Consider the following 13,952-nt stretch of genomic DNA (forward strand, 5'->3'; position numbering starts at 1 on the left):
ATCAGTAACATGCACCCTAGAATTATACAAAAAAAGAAATTAATTGCTTACAGCTTTGTGCTGGATGCCAGGTTAGTATTCATATCAACCTGTTGCCTGTATAATTTGAACTCAGAATTCAGGTTACTTTATCATTAGGTAGCTGTAGAGGAAACCCTATCTATGTTTTTTGGTAAGAAAACTGAACATTGTGAAAAGATAACACTGAGCATTCGTATTTACTGAGCTGCTAGGTCTTAAATGATACTTTACTGCTGCAGAGTGTAACTCTCAGGTTCCTAAGGATGTTTGCATACACAGGGTAATATGTAGCAGGTTTTGTAAAATTCAGGAACTGTATAATAAAATAGCTCTGTTACCTATTCCTTAGAAAAATCTAAAAGCTTTTATGTACTTGTAGCTAGATAAGTCTGTGCTGGAAGCTCTGCCACCTGATCTCCGAGAGCAAGTAGAGCAAATATGCACCATTCAGCAAGGAGAGAGTTACGGAGAGAGCAAAAAAGAGCCAATAAATGGATGTAACACTGCCCTTCTGTCACAGCCAATTGGAACAGTGCTTTTACAAATACCAGAGCTCCAAGAACCAAATACCAATATGGGAATCAATGTAATAGCCTTGCCAGCTTTCTCACAGGTAGGATGTTTGCATGGTATCAATTAACAATTACTTTTCATCTGTAGGAAGTTAGAAGCTCTTTCTTGAGACAGCATTAACTGGAACCTGTGACTTCCCAAAATAAATCATTCATGGTCTTTTAATGTCTTTTAAAAATCTGTTTTTAAGTGTTACATTATCTGTCAGAAACATAGTATGGTAATATTTATTGACGATTATAGTCAGTCTGCCTATGTGTTTGCTGTTGCTTAATGTAAAACCCCTTCATATATGGTCTGCTTTGCAATCCAGTCTGTAAATAGCTTTTTTTCTATATTGCAGCTGAGTTACACTGAACCGAAAGTCTTGAAGCAGTCCTAAAATCTACTTAGCTAAGTCACAAGAGACTCTGTTTAAGTGTGTGTTCTGATGGGGTAAAGCCAGCCTCTGCTAGCTTCTTCTGTAGATGTGTTTGTTTGTATCCCATTCCTGAGAGGAGGGCAGTCGTGGCTAACGGTTGTGCATATCTCCATAGTTTTTTAAATGCATAGTGTGTCCAGGATGAGAAAAGAACAAAGATGTTTGCCAAAATAGGGACCTATAAATATAAAATAGGAAAAGGGCAGCAGGGAACAGTAAGGATGCTTCTAATGTTAGTCTGTTCTTTAGTCCAAGCAGGTGCTGGAAAAAGTAGTTGAAAAATCAAAAGAAAAAAAAATATTAAAGATCAAAGATTGGATTACCCAGAGATGCACTATCTTGCATTGCATCATTTAAAATGGAGCAGTGTTTTTATTTTTGTTTCATTGCACTTTTGCTGTTCTCAAATGAAGTAATACCACTTAATCACATTTAGAGATATTTGTTGCTGTTTCTAATGCATAATGTTGCTTAGCTAACAAAAAATGTAGAGAAAAGAATGTAGAAATTCCACTAGTTAATGCATAATTGTTATTTTAAAAAATGTGTTGTCGATTCTTTTACTGTAACTTCCTCACCTTGATTCAAGTTCATTTGTTCAGAAACAATTGTGTCAGTTTTTATTCCTGAACTGCAAAGTTTCGTTTCCCTTATGGATTAGTGTGCAAATAATATCTGAGTTCTCTCTGCCCCAGCTGTTTTAAATTTTCAGTTACATCTGTCCATAAGCAAGATGTGTGTTAAGTTAGGCTGTGCTCTGAAGTGCACCCCTCCACACTTGGCTTGCCACTCAGTACTGTTTTTCAGAGTAAATGGCAACTGCATGTGGCTTTCTATAAAAATTCCTTTTAGTTTTTTTATGCTCTATCTGTCTAATAATTAGGTAGTTGAGAATTGATTGTTATTTTTTAAAACAGCATTACTTTTTGAAGTTTTCCTTCAAAGGACCTAGTTTGCAATAGTGTTTTGCATTGGTTTTTTGTCTCTATCTACTAATGTATTTTGTGGCCCAGTTACTTGATCCAAAAATACAACTTAGTGGAAAAGCCTTTTTGTTTGAAGATGTAGTTCAAGAAGAATTGAGTACTTCCTATTTATTTGTGAAGGATGTCCATACAATCTAGATGAGAGTGCCTTATGCTCATACTCTTTTTTTTTTTCTGAAAGCCATTCTGCTTTCTTTATTGGCAAAAAGAGGACTAATATTTACAATTTTCATTTTGTGAGTTAGGTCCAAGTTTAATGTCTAGAATAGTATGGTTGAAAAGCTTCCTGTAGCTTGGTGGGAAAAAAAAAGGCTAAACCCAGTTCGTTAATACAGGAGGAATTTTTTCAGTGTTAAAATCAAACATGAACTTGCTTCAAAAATACCATCTTACTCTAAATATAGTTTGACACATTTTTTCTCTTGAAGTCTTTGTGGTAGTGTATATGCTATGACTGCACACAAACATTTAAATCTACCTCATGGCCCATGAAGCAGGGAAATGAGTAGTAATAGGTTTTGGGTATAGAAATCCTGCCAACCACTCCAGAATGAGTACTTTATCTACATCAGATGTAGATTACACCCTGCCATCTTTTCATAGCTTAATAAGGTTTGTTTTGCAGCTCTTCATTCCTTTTGTCTGAGCTGAGTTTTATGATCAGGTGCAAAGCTAATTGGCTGACAGTGATTTATTCATTAGAAAACACGTGGAAAATTTCCTTTGTGAGGTAAAGTTCTCCTGTGAAAGGAATCCAGATAGGTTGCATTCCTTTCCATCAGTTGCTGAAGTAATCTTAAAATGTAGAATAGCTGTATATCTCTGTAGCCTGGATCCTGCAGAAGCATAGGATGCAAAACATAAAGATTACAGATGCATAGAAATGGATGACATTTGTAATAATGGTGTTAATTAGTGGTGGCAAGATTTCATTTAATCCTTACAGTGTCTTCACGTGGTACAGATTCCTCCTAAGGAAATTGATACAAGCACGTCAGAAATACTGATAACTGTATATGCTGAGGTCACCCATAACTCTGTAAAACTAAGGTTGTCCAAAATGTGAAAGCTTTCAGATACCTGTGTGACAGTGTTAGGACATTGTGCAAAAGTTACTTGAAACTCCAGTTATATTAGACAATTCATGTGAATTCAACTGATGGCTCCTTTAATTGAATTTTTCCATGTTACATCTGAGAGAGCAGTGATGGGCGAATAATAAAAATGTATCCAGTTCATGTACTGCATTATTTCTGCATTAAATAAGTGGTGTACACAAAAAACAGTGTCAATTCCGAGCATTCCAAATCCTTGACTGTCGAATGCTTTACCACAGAGCACTAAACTTTTAAAAAAAGTTTTATGAAGTGAAATTTGTACTTAAAAAGATAACTTACACCTGTGATGTCATTGGCTGCATTTCACTATAGTGCTTTTTTCTGCACAATGTATATGGTAATTGAGGTCAGAGCTGTTCCTGTTTCCTCCTTCAATTAGTACACATTCTGTGTGGTGAAAAATTCAAGTTGACTCATGGAGTTCTGAAAAAGAAACAAACTTGTGCTAAATTGATGAATTCTAACCTGTAAGAGCACAGTCGTGTTTATGATCTGTATTATTTAGACATCATGTGTGTGAATAGCACACTGTACCTCCCTGACATAGCATACGTGTTTTGGTTTAAAAAAAAAGAAATCTCTATTGAAAATAAGAGATAAATTTTAATACCTTTGCAGACTGACATGTAATAAAACAGTATCTCACATAATGATAGAAATTGCATTGTACTCTTAGCATAGTAATTGTAGTTTTGACCAATTTTTTGTTGTTTCTGTTCATCTCTGAATTTTACCAGTGAAATGAAGGGCACTCTCTCCCACTGACAGATTTAATCCACTAAATGATAGCTTTGCTTTGAATTAGATTTTGAAGATTATGAATTGAAAACGTTGTCTAATTATAATGGAAAACTCCAAAACAAGATGAGTCTGTCACTGATGGGCTACTTCAGATGTGCAATGAGAAAAAAATAACTGATAATACAAGAAATTTTATTTTGCCCATATGAGTGTGTCTGGCAATTGGCATCAAATTATTTCCTATCTAGAATCCAAGTCCCTGGGACAGTTGCAAGGAACTGTGCTTTTATCAGTCAAGCAAGTGGTGGACAGCTTTGTTAGAAAGATTAAACCCTTTTGTGCTAATTCAAAATATGACATAGCTGGACTTGGCTTTTCCTGTCCTTAAAGAACTGATACCATTTCCAAGAATATTCTGAGTTATATATCAGCTTGCAGGAAATAGAAGTATCAGAAGAAAAGGAGGAACAAAATTGTGGTGGTCACAATGTTTGTGTTTTGAAATTTGAAGGGAGTGCTCTCTGGGTTAGGCTTAATCTTGCTCTTAACGCAGCTGAACTGGGTATCAATAGGTGGGTAAAGATGGTTAGTGCATTATATGCTCATAATAGTAATTTTAATAAATAGAGTAATATTAAATGTCCATTTTGTTGGTTTTACCAACTAAAATATACAAAGAAAATGTACTATGTGCTTTACAGTATTTCAGTTATATCTCTTTTATTTTTGCTTGGCATAAAATGTAAATACCTTTCTCATGTGAGTGACCTAGAAAGAAGCAAATGGGGCTGCACACTGCTAAAATAATCAAATTAATCTTTTGTTACTGTTCAGGTGGACCCTGAGGTTTTTTCTGCACTACCTGCTGAGTTGCAAGCAGAGCTGAAAGATGCATATGATCAAAGGCAGAAGCAATCAGAGCAGCAGCCTGCTAACACTTTAGGTGAGAATACGTAGTTGTGTAGTAGTCTTCTGGTATAGGAGGTTGTTTGCTCTCCAAACAGCTATGCAACCCTAAGTAACAAACTGGAAAATACAACCAAAGCTTCTCTGAAGACGCTGTGTTGAACTGAATCTCTGTATTTATTTTTGACAGACTGTCAGTTAGAACCAGCTGTGGTTTCAGTTTGCAAACAGGTGCCCAGCTTTACTCAAATGAACGATTAATTCAATTCATGAGGGCTGTGGCACTAAGCTTCCCCACATCCATATGTTTGCCAAATGGAATCCAAACTTGATGTGTCTTGTGATTTAAAGTATTGCACTTTCTTAAGTTAATTAAACTCTTTTCAGGGAGCATTCTCATGGTTCCCTGAAACCCATAGCACTGGCAGGGTTTTGGGGCAGCTAGAGAAAGATACCCTGCATCTCACTGAATGTCTGACAGTCAGCTGGGTTTACTCTGGGCTGATCATCCAGGTCTCCTTTTTATAATCAGTAGAAAGAAATAAGACTAATTCCCTGTGAGCATGCTTTGTCATAAAAGTAGGTTGTAAATGTTATTGGCTTGATTGCCAGTTAAACACTGCATTGTAATTATAATCACACCCTGATTTCATAGCCAGTGGATTAATGCAGATATGTTAGAATGATGGAATGAGAGACATTTCCTTCATAAACTGTGATAAAAGCATTGTGGGGGCTTTACACTGCTGGCTTTGCTGCTAACACTGCTGGGACAGTGCTCTGACTGAGGTGAGGCAGTTTGTCCAGGAGATTCAGATTTCACCAGCTGCTTAATGTGAGCATTCAAGTACTGAAATGCTCACATTAAAAAGCTTATGAATAGCTGAGTGTCCTCGGCATACACTGAAAGTCTAACAGTGCTTTTCAAATATGCAATGGTGTGTGTGTTGAAGTTGCTTTATCTAGGCTGTGTTTTCTTAAGTGATCATTAGATTTTTGTGAGAGATACAGAGTCCCCTTTCGATGGAGAAGTATTAAATTTTAAATGTGTCAACCACTGACTATTCCTGTGTTTTTCAGTGTCAAAAAATCCTTTCCTACACCTGAAGAATACAACTATGAAAAATAAGAAAAAAATACGAAAAAAAAATCCAGTCAGTCCTGTGAAAAAGATTCAGAGTCCTTTGAAAAACAAACTTATTGGTAGTCCTGCAAAAAACGTGCCAGCTGCATCTGGAAGCCCACAGAAGCTAATAGATGGCTTTTTGAAACAAGAAGGAACAGCTGCTCAGGTACTTTTAACACGAACAACTTTTGGTAAAGCTGTGTCTGCTTCTTTAGACTGAGTTCAGGTTGCTATTCTTCTTCACTGGATTCTTCACTGACACTTCCCTCTGTATGTATATGGTGTTCCCATATTTGTCATACTGAGCATTATCCACTTCCATGTTTGGGACAGGCAGAAGCAGTTCCATCAACTTCGGATTCCCCGGGCCCATCAGCTCTGCAGACGGAGCAGCAGCCGGGCTCCTTCAGGCCACAGGCCCCAAACCTCGCTGGAGCTGTGGAATTCAACGATGTGAAGACGTTGTTGAAAGAGTGGATCACAACTATCTCAGGTGAGGGATGTCACACTGGGTGATCTTGCAGTGCGTCACAAAACTGCTTTCAGTAGGCTTTTTGTACTTCCTTTCTCCTTCACTCTTCCTTTTGCTGCTTATTTTTCACAGTAGTCTCGAAGTCTTACTGCCTTGGCAGTCTTGGAAAAACTTGATTCTTTCTACCAGTTGTTACTCTGTGGCTTTGCCAGCTCCTCTTAGCATCATGAAAAGTAACATGATCTTCTTCAAGCCATGTGTCTGGCCATTGTCCTGTGCCTTGGTGTTACTTGGGTCTGAGGTTTACTGTGTTTTTCCAACATATCGCAACCCCTAAGATGAAAGTTCTTGAAAGGGAATTAATTTCTTCTCTGAAGATCTCTTCTTAGAGGCAAAGGAGTGCAGAGTTTGGGGGTTTTGTCAAAATAAATGCTGGGAAGAACACTAGATAAAAAAAAAAAAAAAAAAAACAAACCCAAAACCTGTGCAACTGTGACACTCTTGCTAAATTGTGATTTGAATTAGGTCAAATGAATAGCAACTCCTTCAAACCTTGGGAAATTTGACCTGCCTGCCCTAGACATTATTATTCTCCTAAGAGTTTCAAAACAGCCATTGCATTCTAAAACCCAGTCTCTTTACCCTTTGGTTACTGCTAGCTTTGCTGTCTGTTGTTCTTACTGAAAAAAAAGATGTCTACAAGACAGGTATTTCAGGACCCTGCAGTCCTGTTATGTGCACAGCTTCTGATGTCAGGAAGATGTGTGAGAGTACAGAAATTGTCAAGTTGGCCCCTGATGTGCTGACACTGCAGAAATTCTTTCTATTGTATTCCCATTATTCTGTGATTATGTTCTAAGTATACTTGGAGAAAAGACCTCATTTAAAATTTTTTTTATTATAGATCCTATGGAAGAAGACATACTACAGGTTGTGAAATACTGTACTGATCTAATAGAAGAAAAAGACTTGGAAAAGTTAGATCTGGTTGTTAAGTACATGAAAAGGTAACTTAATTGCTAGTATTTGTGAACTTCAGACTATTTTTGTTAGAATTTATACACTAGATGCTGCATTGTGAGCCCATTAACCCATTAGACATTCCACTGATGAGTGGTTTTAAGCTTGAAAACTGGGGTTGAGGGAAGGAGTTGGAGTGTTAAAATAGGTAATTTGTGAAAAATTAAGAGTAATATTTAGTAGTAATTCGTAGAATCTCTGAATGGTTTGGGTTGAAAGGGAGCCTAAAGATCACTCAGGCCCAACTCCCCTGTCATGGGCAGGAACTTCTTCCACTTGACCAGGTTGCTCAGAGCTCCATCCAGCCTGGCCTTGAACACTTCAGGGCTGGGGAATTCATTGCTTCTCTGGGCAGCAATTTCTAGAAAAAGATGGTAGTTTTCATCAGCATTGTCCCTTTTCTTCATCCTGTTTTTACTCATTTTTTCATGGCATCTTTAGACCCAATTCCATTCTCTTGCTGTATCCAGGCTCTGTCTCACATCCAGCCTTTAAATCCATTCCTGTTACTTTGTTGTTGTGCTCCTATTACTCTTCCCATGAGTTACGAGGTTTTAATCCATTTATGACTTGCTTACTAACTAAAGCTTAACCATGAGGGCTCAGCTTTCTAGGTTTTAGATCTGCAAAGTACGTTTCACACAATGAATCAAAACCAAAAAGACTACAGAAGTGTAGAAAGTTCACTGGACTTTTGTATTATGGGATATCTTTAGGCCTTGGAAAATGCAAAATACACAGTGCAATGAGCTATTTCATAAAATCTGTATAGTAAATTGTTTATAAAACTCTTCAGGGTTGTCAGAATGTCCCATTCCTGGTCCCTGTGTGTTGGATCTGCATTGATGGCAGTGTGTCTGTCCAAAGGGTTCACACTCACCCATGATGTTACACCTTCCAGAGCTCTGAGTGTGGGAACCCTCTGCTCTCCTGCAGTACAGGGATCTAGAAGGGAGACTGAGAGTGCAGAGCTGCTTTGTTTTCCTTGGGCAGTTCCTTCATTCACTTCTTGTAGCTGCTGATCATAAGAGTAACTCACATCATAGGGGGAACTCGTAGTTCTCTGTGGATTTTGTTTTTACCAATAAATATAAAAAATAAAAAAATGAATATATAAAAATAATACAGTGCCCCAAACCCTATTATTTAAATGTCCTGATTGCACTTGGCATTTATTAGAAATAGAGAAATAGCATCTCTGTCTTGGGATGAGGAAGTAAAGATCAGGATTCAGAAGCTTGCCATTTCTGTTCTTCAGTATGCAGTTGGTGGAAGGTCACCCACCCCTTAATTCAGAGGCTCACACCACTGCCAGGTGCCAGCATTCAGAAGCTGCTGTGACACTGCTCACACCAGGAATTCGTGCTGTTAAGTAAGGCTTGGTGTGTTTTAGTAGAGAGGGAGGGCTTTACCAGGACTGAATCAAAATTCCATTCGTGAGAAACTGTTGTGATCTTGTTTTCCAGTGTGAAGACCAAAAGTGATTGTAAAAAGGACTGGTTCTGTAATGGTAATTTTCAGCCTCTTCTTCCTTTTCCCCCTCAGGTTGATGCAGTCATCTGTGGAGTCAGTTTGGAATATGGCATTTGACTTCATTCTTGACAATGTTCAGGTAGTTTTACAACAAACTTACGGAAGCACATTAAAAGTTATCTGAACTTGTAGTAAAGAGCTTGATGAGAGCCTGGAGCTCTCTGCTAGCTGTGCCATAAGTGCTTGTGAGGTATTTGCAAAGTGCATGATAGTAATGCCCTGAGTTTTTATAATTTCAAATTTCTTTTTAAACAACAAAGTGTTTTGTACATTTCTTTTCAGAAAGTGCCAAATTTGTCAGTATTGCATGTAAATAATTGTGTTAAAATTCTTTTATTGTAGTATAGAATCTATTTACAAAATGTTTGTTTATAAAGTTTTATGGATTTTTACAGTGAAGTGTTTACAGTTGTTTAATAAAGAACTGTATGTATATTTTTGTACTGATTCTATTTTGTGATGCTTCAGTTTGAATATAGTGAACCCCTTTAACTAAAGCTGCAGCTTTGATTCATTTCACAAAGTTTTACACAGTGGCACTGCCTCCCTCAGCACATGGAGGAGGCTGCTGTACAGGCACCTGGCCACTTTTGTTTCTTCTTCACTAACTTTATTACAGATTTTAAGCTGAGGGAAGAATATTAGTTCATTTTCAGTTTCATCCTTCAAAGACTCAAGCCAGGGTGGCCCAGCCAGTCCTGAAGCACACAGGATGTCAGCTGAAGCCTGGGTGCTGTCTGACCTTGGGTGTCCTCTCCCCTCTCACGTGCTTCTGGAGGAAGGCAAGTCACCCCAAAGTAGCACTGTAAAGGAGCGGGGAGTAGCCAGCACGGAGCACTGGTCAAGCCTGCATCCATCCTCTGCCTTGCTCCTACTCAAGACAGAGCCACGTGTGAAACACCACCGTTCTCCCCAGCCTGTGGCACGCATTTCCTTCGTGCAGCATAACAAAATAGGTTGTTGGGAGCAGCTGAGACAAAATAAACCATCCCATCACTCTGTCCCTGCTTGGAGGGTGAGCTTGCATCCCTGCAGTTCATGTTTTGGGCAACTCTAGTTTTTGCAGGTGTGCACCAGCCTCACACAGTTGTATTTGGCCCAATATGTTGAACAAGGCTGTTCAGGGACCTGGAGAGAATGAAGAGCACTTGACAAAAACCAAGTTGGTAAGAAAAATCTCTGCTGAAGAAATGATGGGGGAAGGTGAGAAGTATCCCACATAATGCTGGGCATAGAATTTCAGGAATGCAAGCTGGAGATAACCCTGGAGCAGTATTTGCACCACTGGCTTAAATGGAAGCACCTTGCCTAGCACAGGGCAGGTGCTGCTGCAGCTGCTGCCAGTACAGCTGGGGCAGAGAAAGCTGTGTGGTACATCTGCAGCACAGCTTACAGCAGTGACAGCAGGGTTTTAGCTTTAGGTGTGACCTTGGCTTCCTCCTGCCACACACTGGCAGAGGTACCAACCTCTACAGCCAGGTGATGGATGAGGAAAGGGCAGATGTCAGTTCCCTTGACTTCAGTATGGCTTCTCGTTAAATCTCCTGTACCATCCTCAGGGAGAAGCTGATGTAGTGCAGGCTGGAGAGGGAAGTTCACTGAAAACTGGGCAGTCACTGGTACAAAGCGCTGTTAGGGGCCGGGCCCAAGTGGAACCCAGAGCCAGGACCAGGTCCAGTCCCATTCATCACCTTTGTTAAGGACCCGGGCAAGGCGTGGTGCAGCCTCAGCACGTTTCTGAGAGGCTGGGGGCGCTGCTTCCAGGGACCCAGGCGGTGCTGGGAACCCCGTGAAGTTCAGCACAGAGGTGCCAGGTTCTGCTCCCAGGGAGGGAGGGGCCAGCTCTGCAGTAAGGCCTGGGCAGGAGGAAGATCCCCAGGAGTCAAGGCAGGAGCTTGTTCCCTCTGCTCAGCACTGGTGAGGGGCAGCAGCAGCAGTGCTGAGCCCAGTGCTGGGCCCCTCCATAGGAGAGAGGCACAGGGCAACTCCCAAACACAGGCCCAGTGGTGCCCATGGGAGCGGAGCTTCTCCCACAGCACGAGGAGGGCTGAGACAGCGGGGACCTTGAGCAGGCTGGGGGGCTGAGCCAGGTGGATAACACCTGATGGTGCTCATTTCCTTGCATCCAGTCATTGATACATGTCTAGAGAGATGGGCATTGTCTGAACCTCTTGGTTTCTAGGTTGGGTCTCTTGGAGCCCCTTCAGTTCCTGCTTTTGAAGCTGCCTTTTCGCCTTGGTTAGATAAACCAGCACCTCAACTGCTCTCAGCCAGGCAGGTATTGCTGGAACTCAAGCAGGTGTTTTACCAGTGAGGTTTCGGGTTCAGCCCTGCTCTTGGAACTGGCACTCAGACAGATGTACAGCTGGCATCTTCAAAAGGACTCAGCATTAATTAACGGGAAGGCTGCTTTAAGTTCCAGAACAGGAACCTGCCAAAGGAGCATATCTGTTTCCTGCAGTTTTTACCTATGCGAAGAACACCCTTACGGATTTGAGGGAACAAAGAAGAATACGTTGACCACACTCTTTGACGTCTGTGTTCTTAAGAACTTTTTATTAGTGTAATTTTCATGATTGCATAGTTTGCAAAAGAAAATTTTAACAATTAAATGCAGTCTCCTCCCTCTGACCATTGTGTTCACCCACTGATGGGAAGTTGCACCACACACCAACCATAGTGAAAAGGTCCTTTCCAATGGCAAGTTTAAAGTCTAACAAAAAAAAATCCAGAAAGTTAAATTCCATTTGCAAAGGAGGTGAGTTACTAAATGTTCCTTTGTAATGGAGTCCACATAGTCTCAATCATAACATTCAGATTTTTCCAACAAAAAAAAAAAAAGTAATTCAAGTGACAGAAGAAATCTGATCAAACTGTGTGTTGAATGTTAAACTCTTGTAAGTATCTTAAATGCTAAAAATCTCAGCTGCATAAACGATCCTTGATTTTGTTTCAGCTTGTGCTTTTGAAGAACGTCTTGCTCCCAGCAGCATGAGCTGTGAGTTACCCAGAGACAGCCTCAGAAAGAATACATCAAGCTGTCATCCCAGGCAGGGAGGCAGAGGGTAAGGGGGGCAAGGAAAATGCTGGGATTACAGACTGACTCCTGGTCATCACAAACATCCAGGCTGGAGCTGGTTCAGTCCCTCGCTGTCAGGTGACTCCACGGCTGTGATGCAGCATCCAAAGTCACAGCTCCCGGCCGGCAGCTGTTGGCAGGTGCTCACACCCCTGAGCAGCAGCTGGAGAAGAGATGCCAGCTCTGACCTCCGGGAGCTGTGCCGTGCTGAACACCTGGCCTGTCCCCCCCGCGCCTCGGGAACACTGACGTCACCACCTGGCGCACACAGGAAGTGCATTCTGAGGAGGAAACGCGTTGGCTGGAACAGCCTCCACCCTTTTGCCAAGCAGAGGGAGGCAAGAGGACCCCTGCCTGGCCTTTCCACATTTGCCACAGCCCATGAAGTGAAATTTTGATTACTGAAGCAAACTGTAAAACAAATGGGCTGCTATGTCCATCTCCTTTATTTGTGGCTCTGCATTATAATGATTACAGGTTGACTTCCATGAACTGTACAAGCAGTAAAAGGTGGGCAGCTATGCTTTACAACATTGTTTCACACAAAGCAAATACAGAGATACCCAAATGCCTAATTTTCTATTTAAAAAAACTCTATAGGCACAAAGCAGAAGAATGTTGGAAAAGAAAGTCAAGGAAAGAGGTATGCATAAATAAAGAAGTATTTCTTACATCAAAAATGTCCCAAGAATCACAAAGTCTGCAGAAGCTTGGTTAATCAAATACTGCAGTACTGCTCTCATCAGTATAAAAGTGAAAGAGCTTTAGTTCTGTAATAAAAATTCAATTTATTTTATTTTGGAGAGAAGGAGGGGAAAAGGGTGGAAGGAAGGTGTAAGAGAAGGAAGGGCAAACTTTAAAACAGCAGCCAGTATTAGGAAGGGAAGTAGGAGAGGTGAACAGGCACATTGGAACCATGGGAACATGTAAATTGAGCACTGTCAAACCAGTGTAAATTTCTTGGTTTCTCATGGAAAACATTTTATCCACATATTTTCCTCCCAAACATATATCCAACACTGTCTTCAATATAGGACTTTGTTGGTAACTTTTTTAGTAACAGGAAGAGTGCGTTTATTCCTGCCTCCCCATTGCTGTCAAAGTTATCTAGATGATTTCAAACACTTTCTTCAGTTCTACTATAAGCTGCCAGTCAGACTTCTGCATCTCATCCCTGAACCAGTCCTTCAGAGCATCGATGGACTGACGGCTGATCTGCAACACACGAGACAAACCATCAGAAACACAGGAAATAACAGCAGCCTTCAGCACACTGGAAAATTGTTCTGAAGAAAGGGCAGTCTGCACACCAGGTAAACTCATTCTAAGCCCCCATTTGCTGCTGATCAGCTGAATGACCCAATCTATTTGTTTCCCTTCATTTCTCCTCACACTGTGTCCCCTATCTGGTCTAGAGGGGCTGCAGCTGGACAGACCATCCCACTCCTTATGCAGTAATGCAAGGATTGGAGACGTCTCCTGCTTCCACCAGGGCCTACAGGACCAGCACCCCAGCCTGTCCCTATCCCAGGCCCTTCATTTGTGGGCACACGCCCCCAGCACGTGTGTGGCAGGAGGTGTCCTATGGCATGGTGAATAAAGCAGTTGGGAAGGTGGACAGCTGGGGCTTTACTTCCAACGGCAAAAGATGGAGCAAAGGATCATCTCCTCATTCAAGCCCAGTGCCCCACAGTCTGAGCAACTGGAGGATTGCTATTCGTTGTGCAATTTCAAGCACAGGCTGTGGTGCCCTGGGGGACTGCTGAGCTGTGTACAAACAGTTGGCAAATAGTGAGTGTGGCATTTTGCCCTCTCAGGTGCTCTGAGCTGCAGGGGCACCACTACAATCCACAAACCATGGCTCCAGAGACCTGGGCTCCACGATGCCACACACACCCTCCCAAGTGAATGTCAGTCTGTGACAGAAGGCTCCTTCCCTGTTTTTGAGGCTTCATG

The 13,952-nt window shown here is 41.2% G+C and overlaps 2 protein-coding genes across 9 annotated transcripts in view; one reads left to right on the forward strand and one right to left on the reverse strand.

Moving 5' to 3' along the window:
* REV1 (REV1 DNA directed polymerase) overlaps positions 1 to 11,740 on the forward strand; it is a 57,368-nt gene extending 45,628 nt beyond the window's left edge. For 5 of the 7 annotated variants that reach the window (XM_041468369.1, XM_041468370.1, XM_041468374.1 and 2 more), the window contains 6 exons: positions 401 to 634; positions 4,695 to 4,803; positions 5,847 to 6,058; positions 6,226 to 6,385; positions 7,269 to 7,371; positions 8,930 to 9,352. In XM_041468369.1, the coding sequence (XP_041324303.1) occupies positions 401 to 634; positions 4,695 to 4,803; positions 5,847 to 6,058; positions 6,226 to 6,385; positions 7,269 to 7,371; positions 8,930 to 9,041 (930 nt within the window). In that variant the 3' untranslated portion in view covers positions 9,042 to 9,352. Of the gene's footprint in view, positions 1 to 400; positions 635 to 4,694; positions 4,804 to 5,846; positions 6,059 to 6,225; positions 6,386 to 7,268; positions 7,372 to 8,929; positions 10,084 to 11,099 lie in introns of those variants that run through there. The other 2 variants (XR_005955226.1, XM_041468371.1) reach the window with 2 other exon arrangements.
* Positions 11,453 to 13,952, reverse strand: part of EIF5B (eukaryotic translation initiation factor 5B) — a 37,996-nt gene continuing 35,496 nt past the window's right edge. For both annotated transcript variants that reach the window (XM_041468367.1, XM_041468368.1), the window contains exon 24: positions 11,453 to 13,211. In XM_041468367.1, coding sequence (XP_041324301.1) covers positions 13,104 to 13,211 — 108 coding nt within the window. In that variant the 3' untranslated portion in view covers positions 11,453 to 13,103. The remainder of the gene's footprint in view (positions 13,212 to 13,952) is intronic.

This window comes from Pyrgilauda ruficollis, unplaced genomic scaffold, assembly GCF_017590135.1.
Source record: "Pyrgilauda ruficollis isolate IOZ18807 unplaced genomic scaffold, ASM1759013v1 scaffold22, whole genome shotgun sequence".
Taxonomy (NCBI): Eukaryota; Metazoa; Chordata; class Aves; order Passeriformes; family Passeridae; genus Pyrgilauda; species Pyrgilauda ruficollis.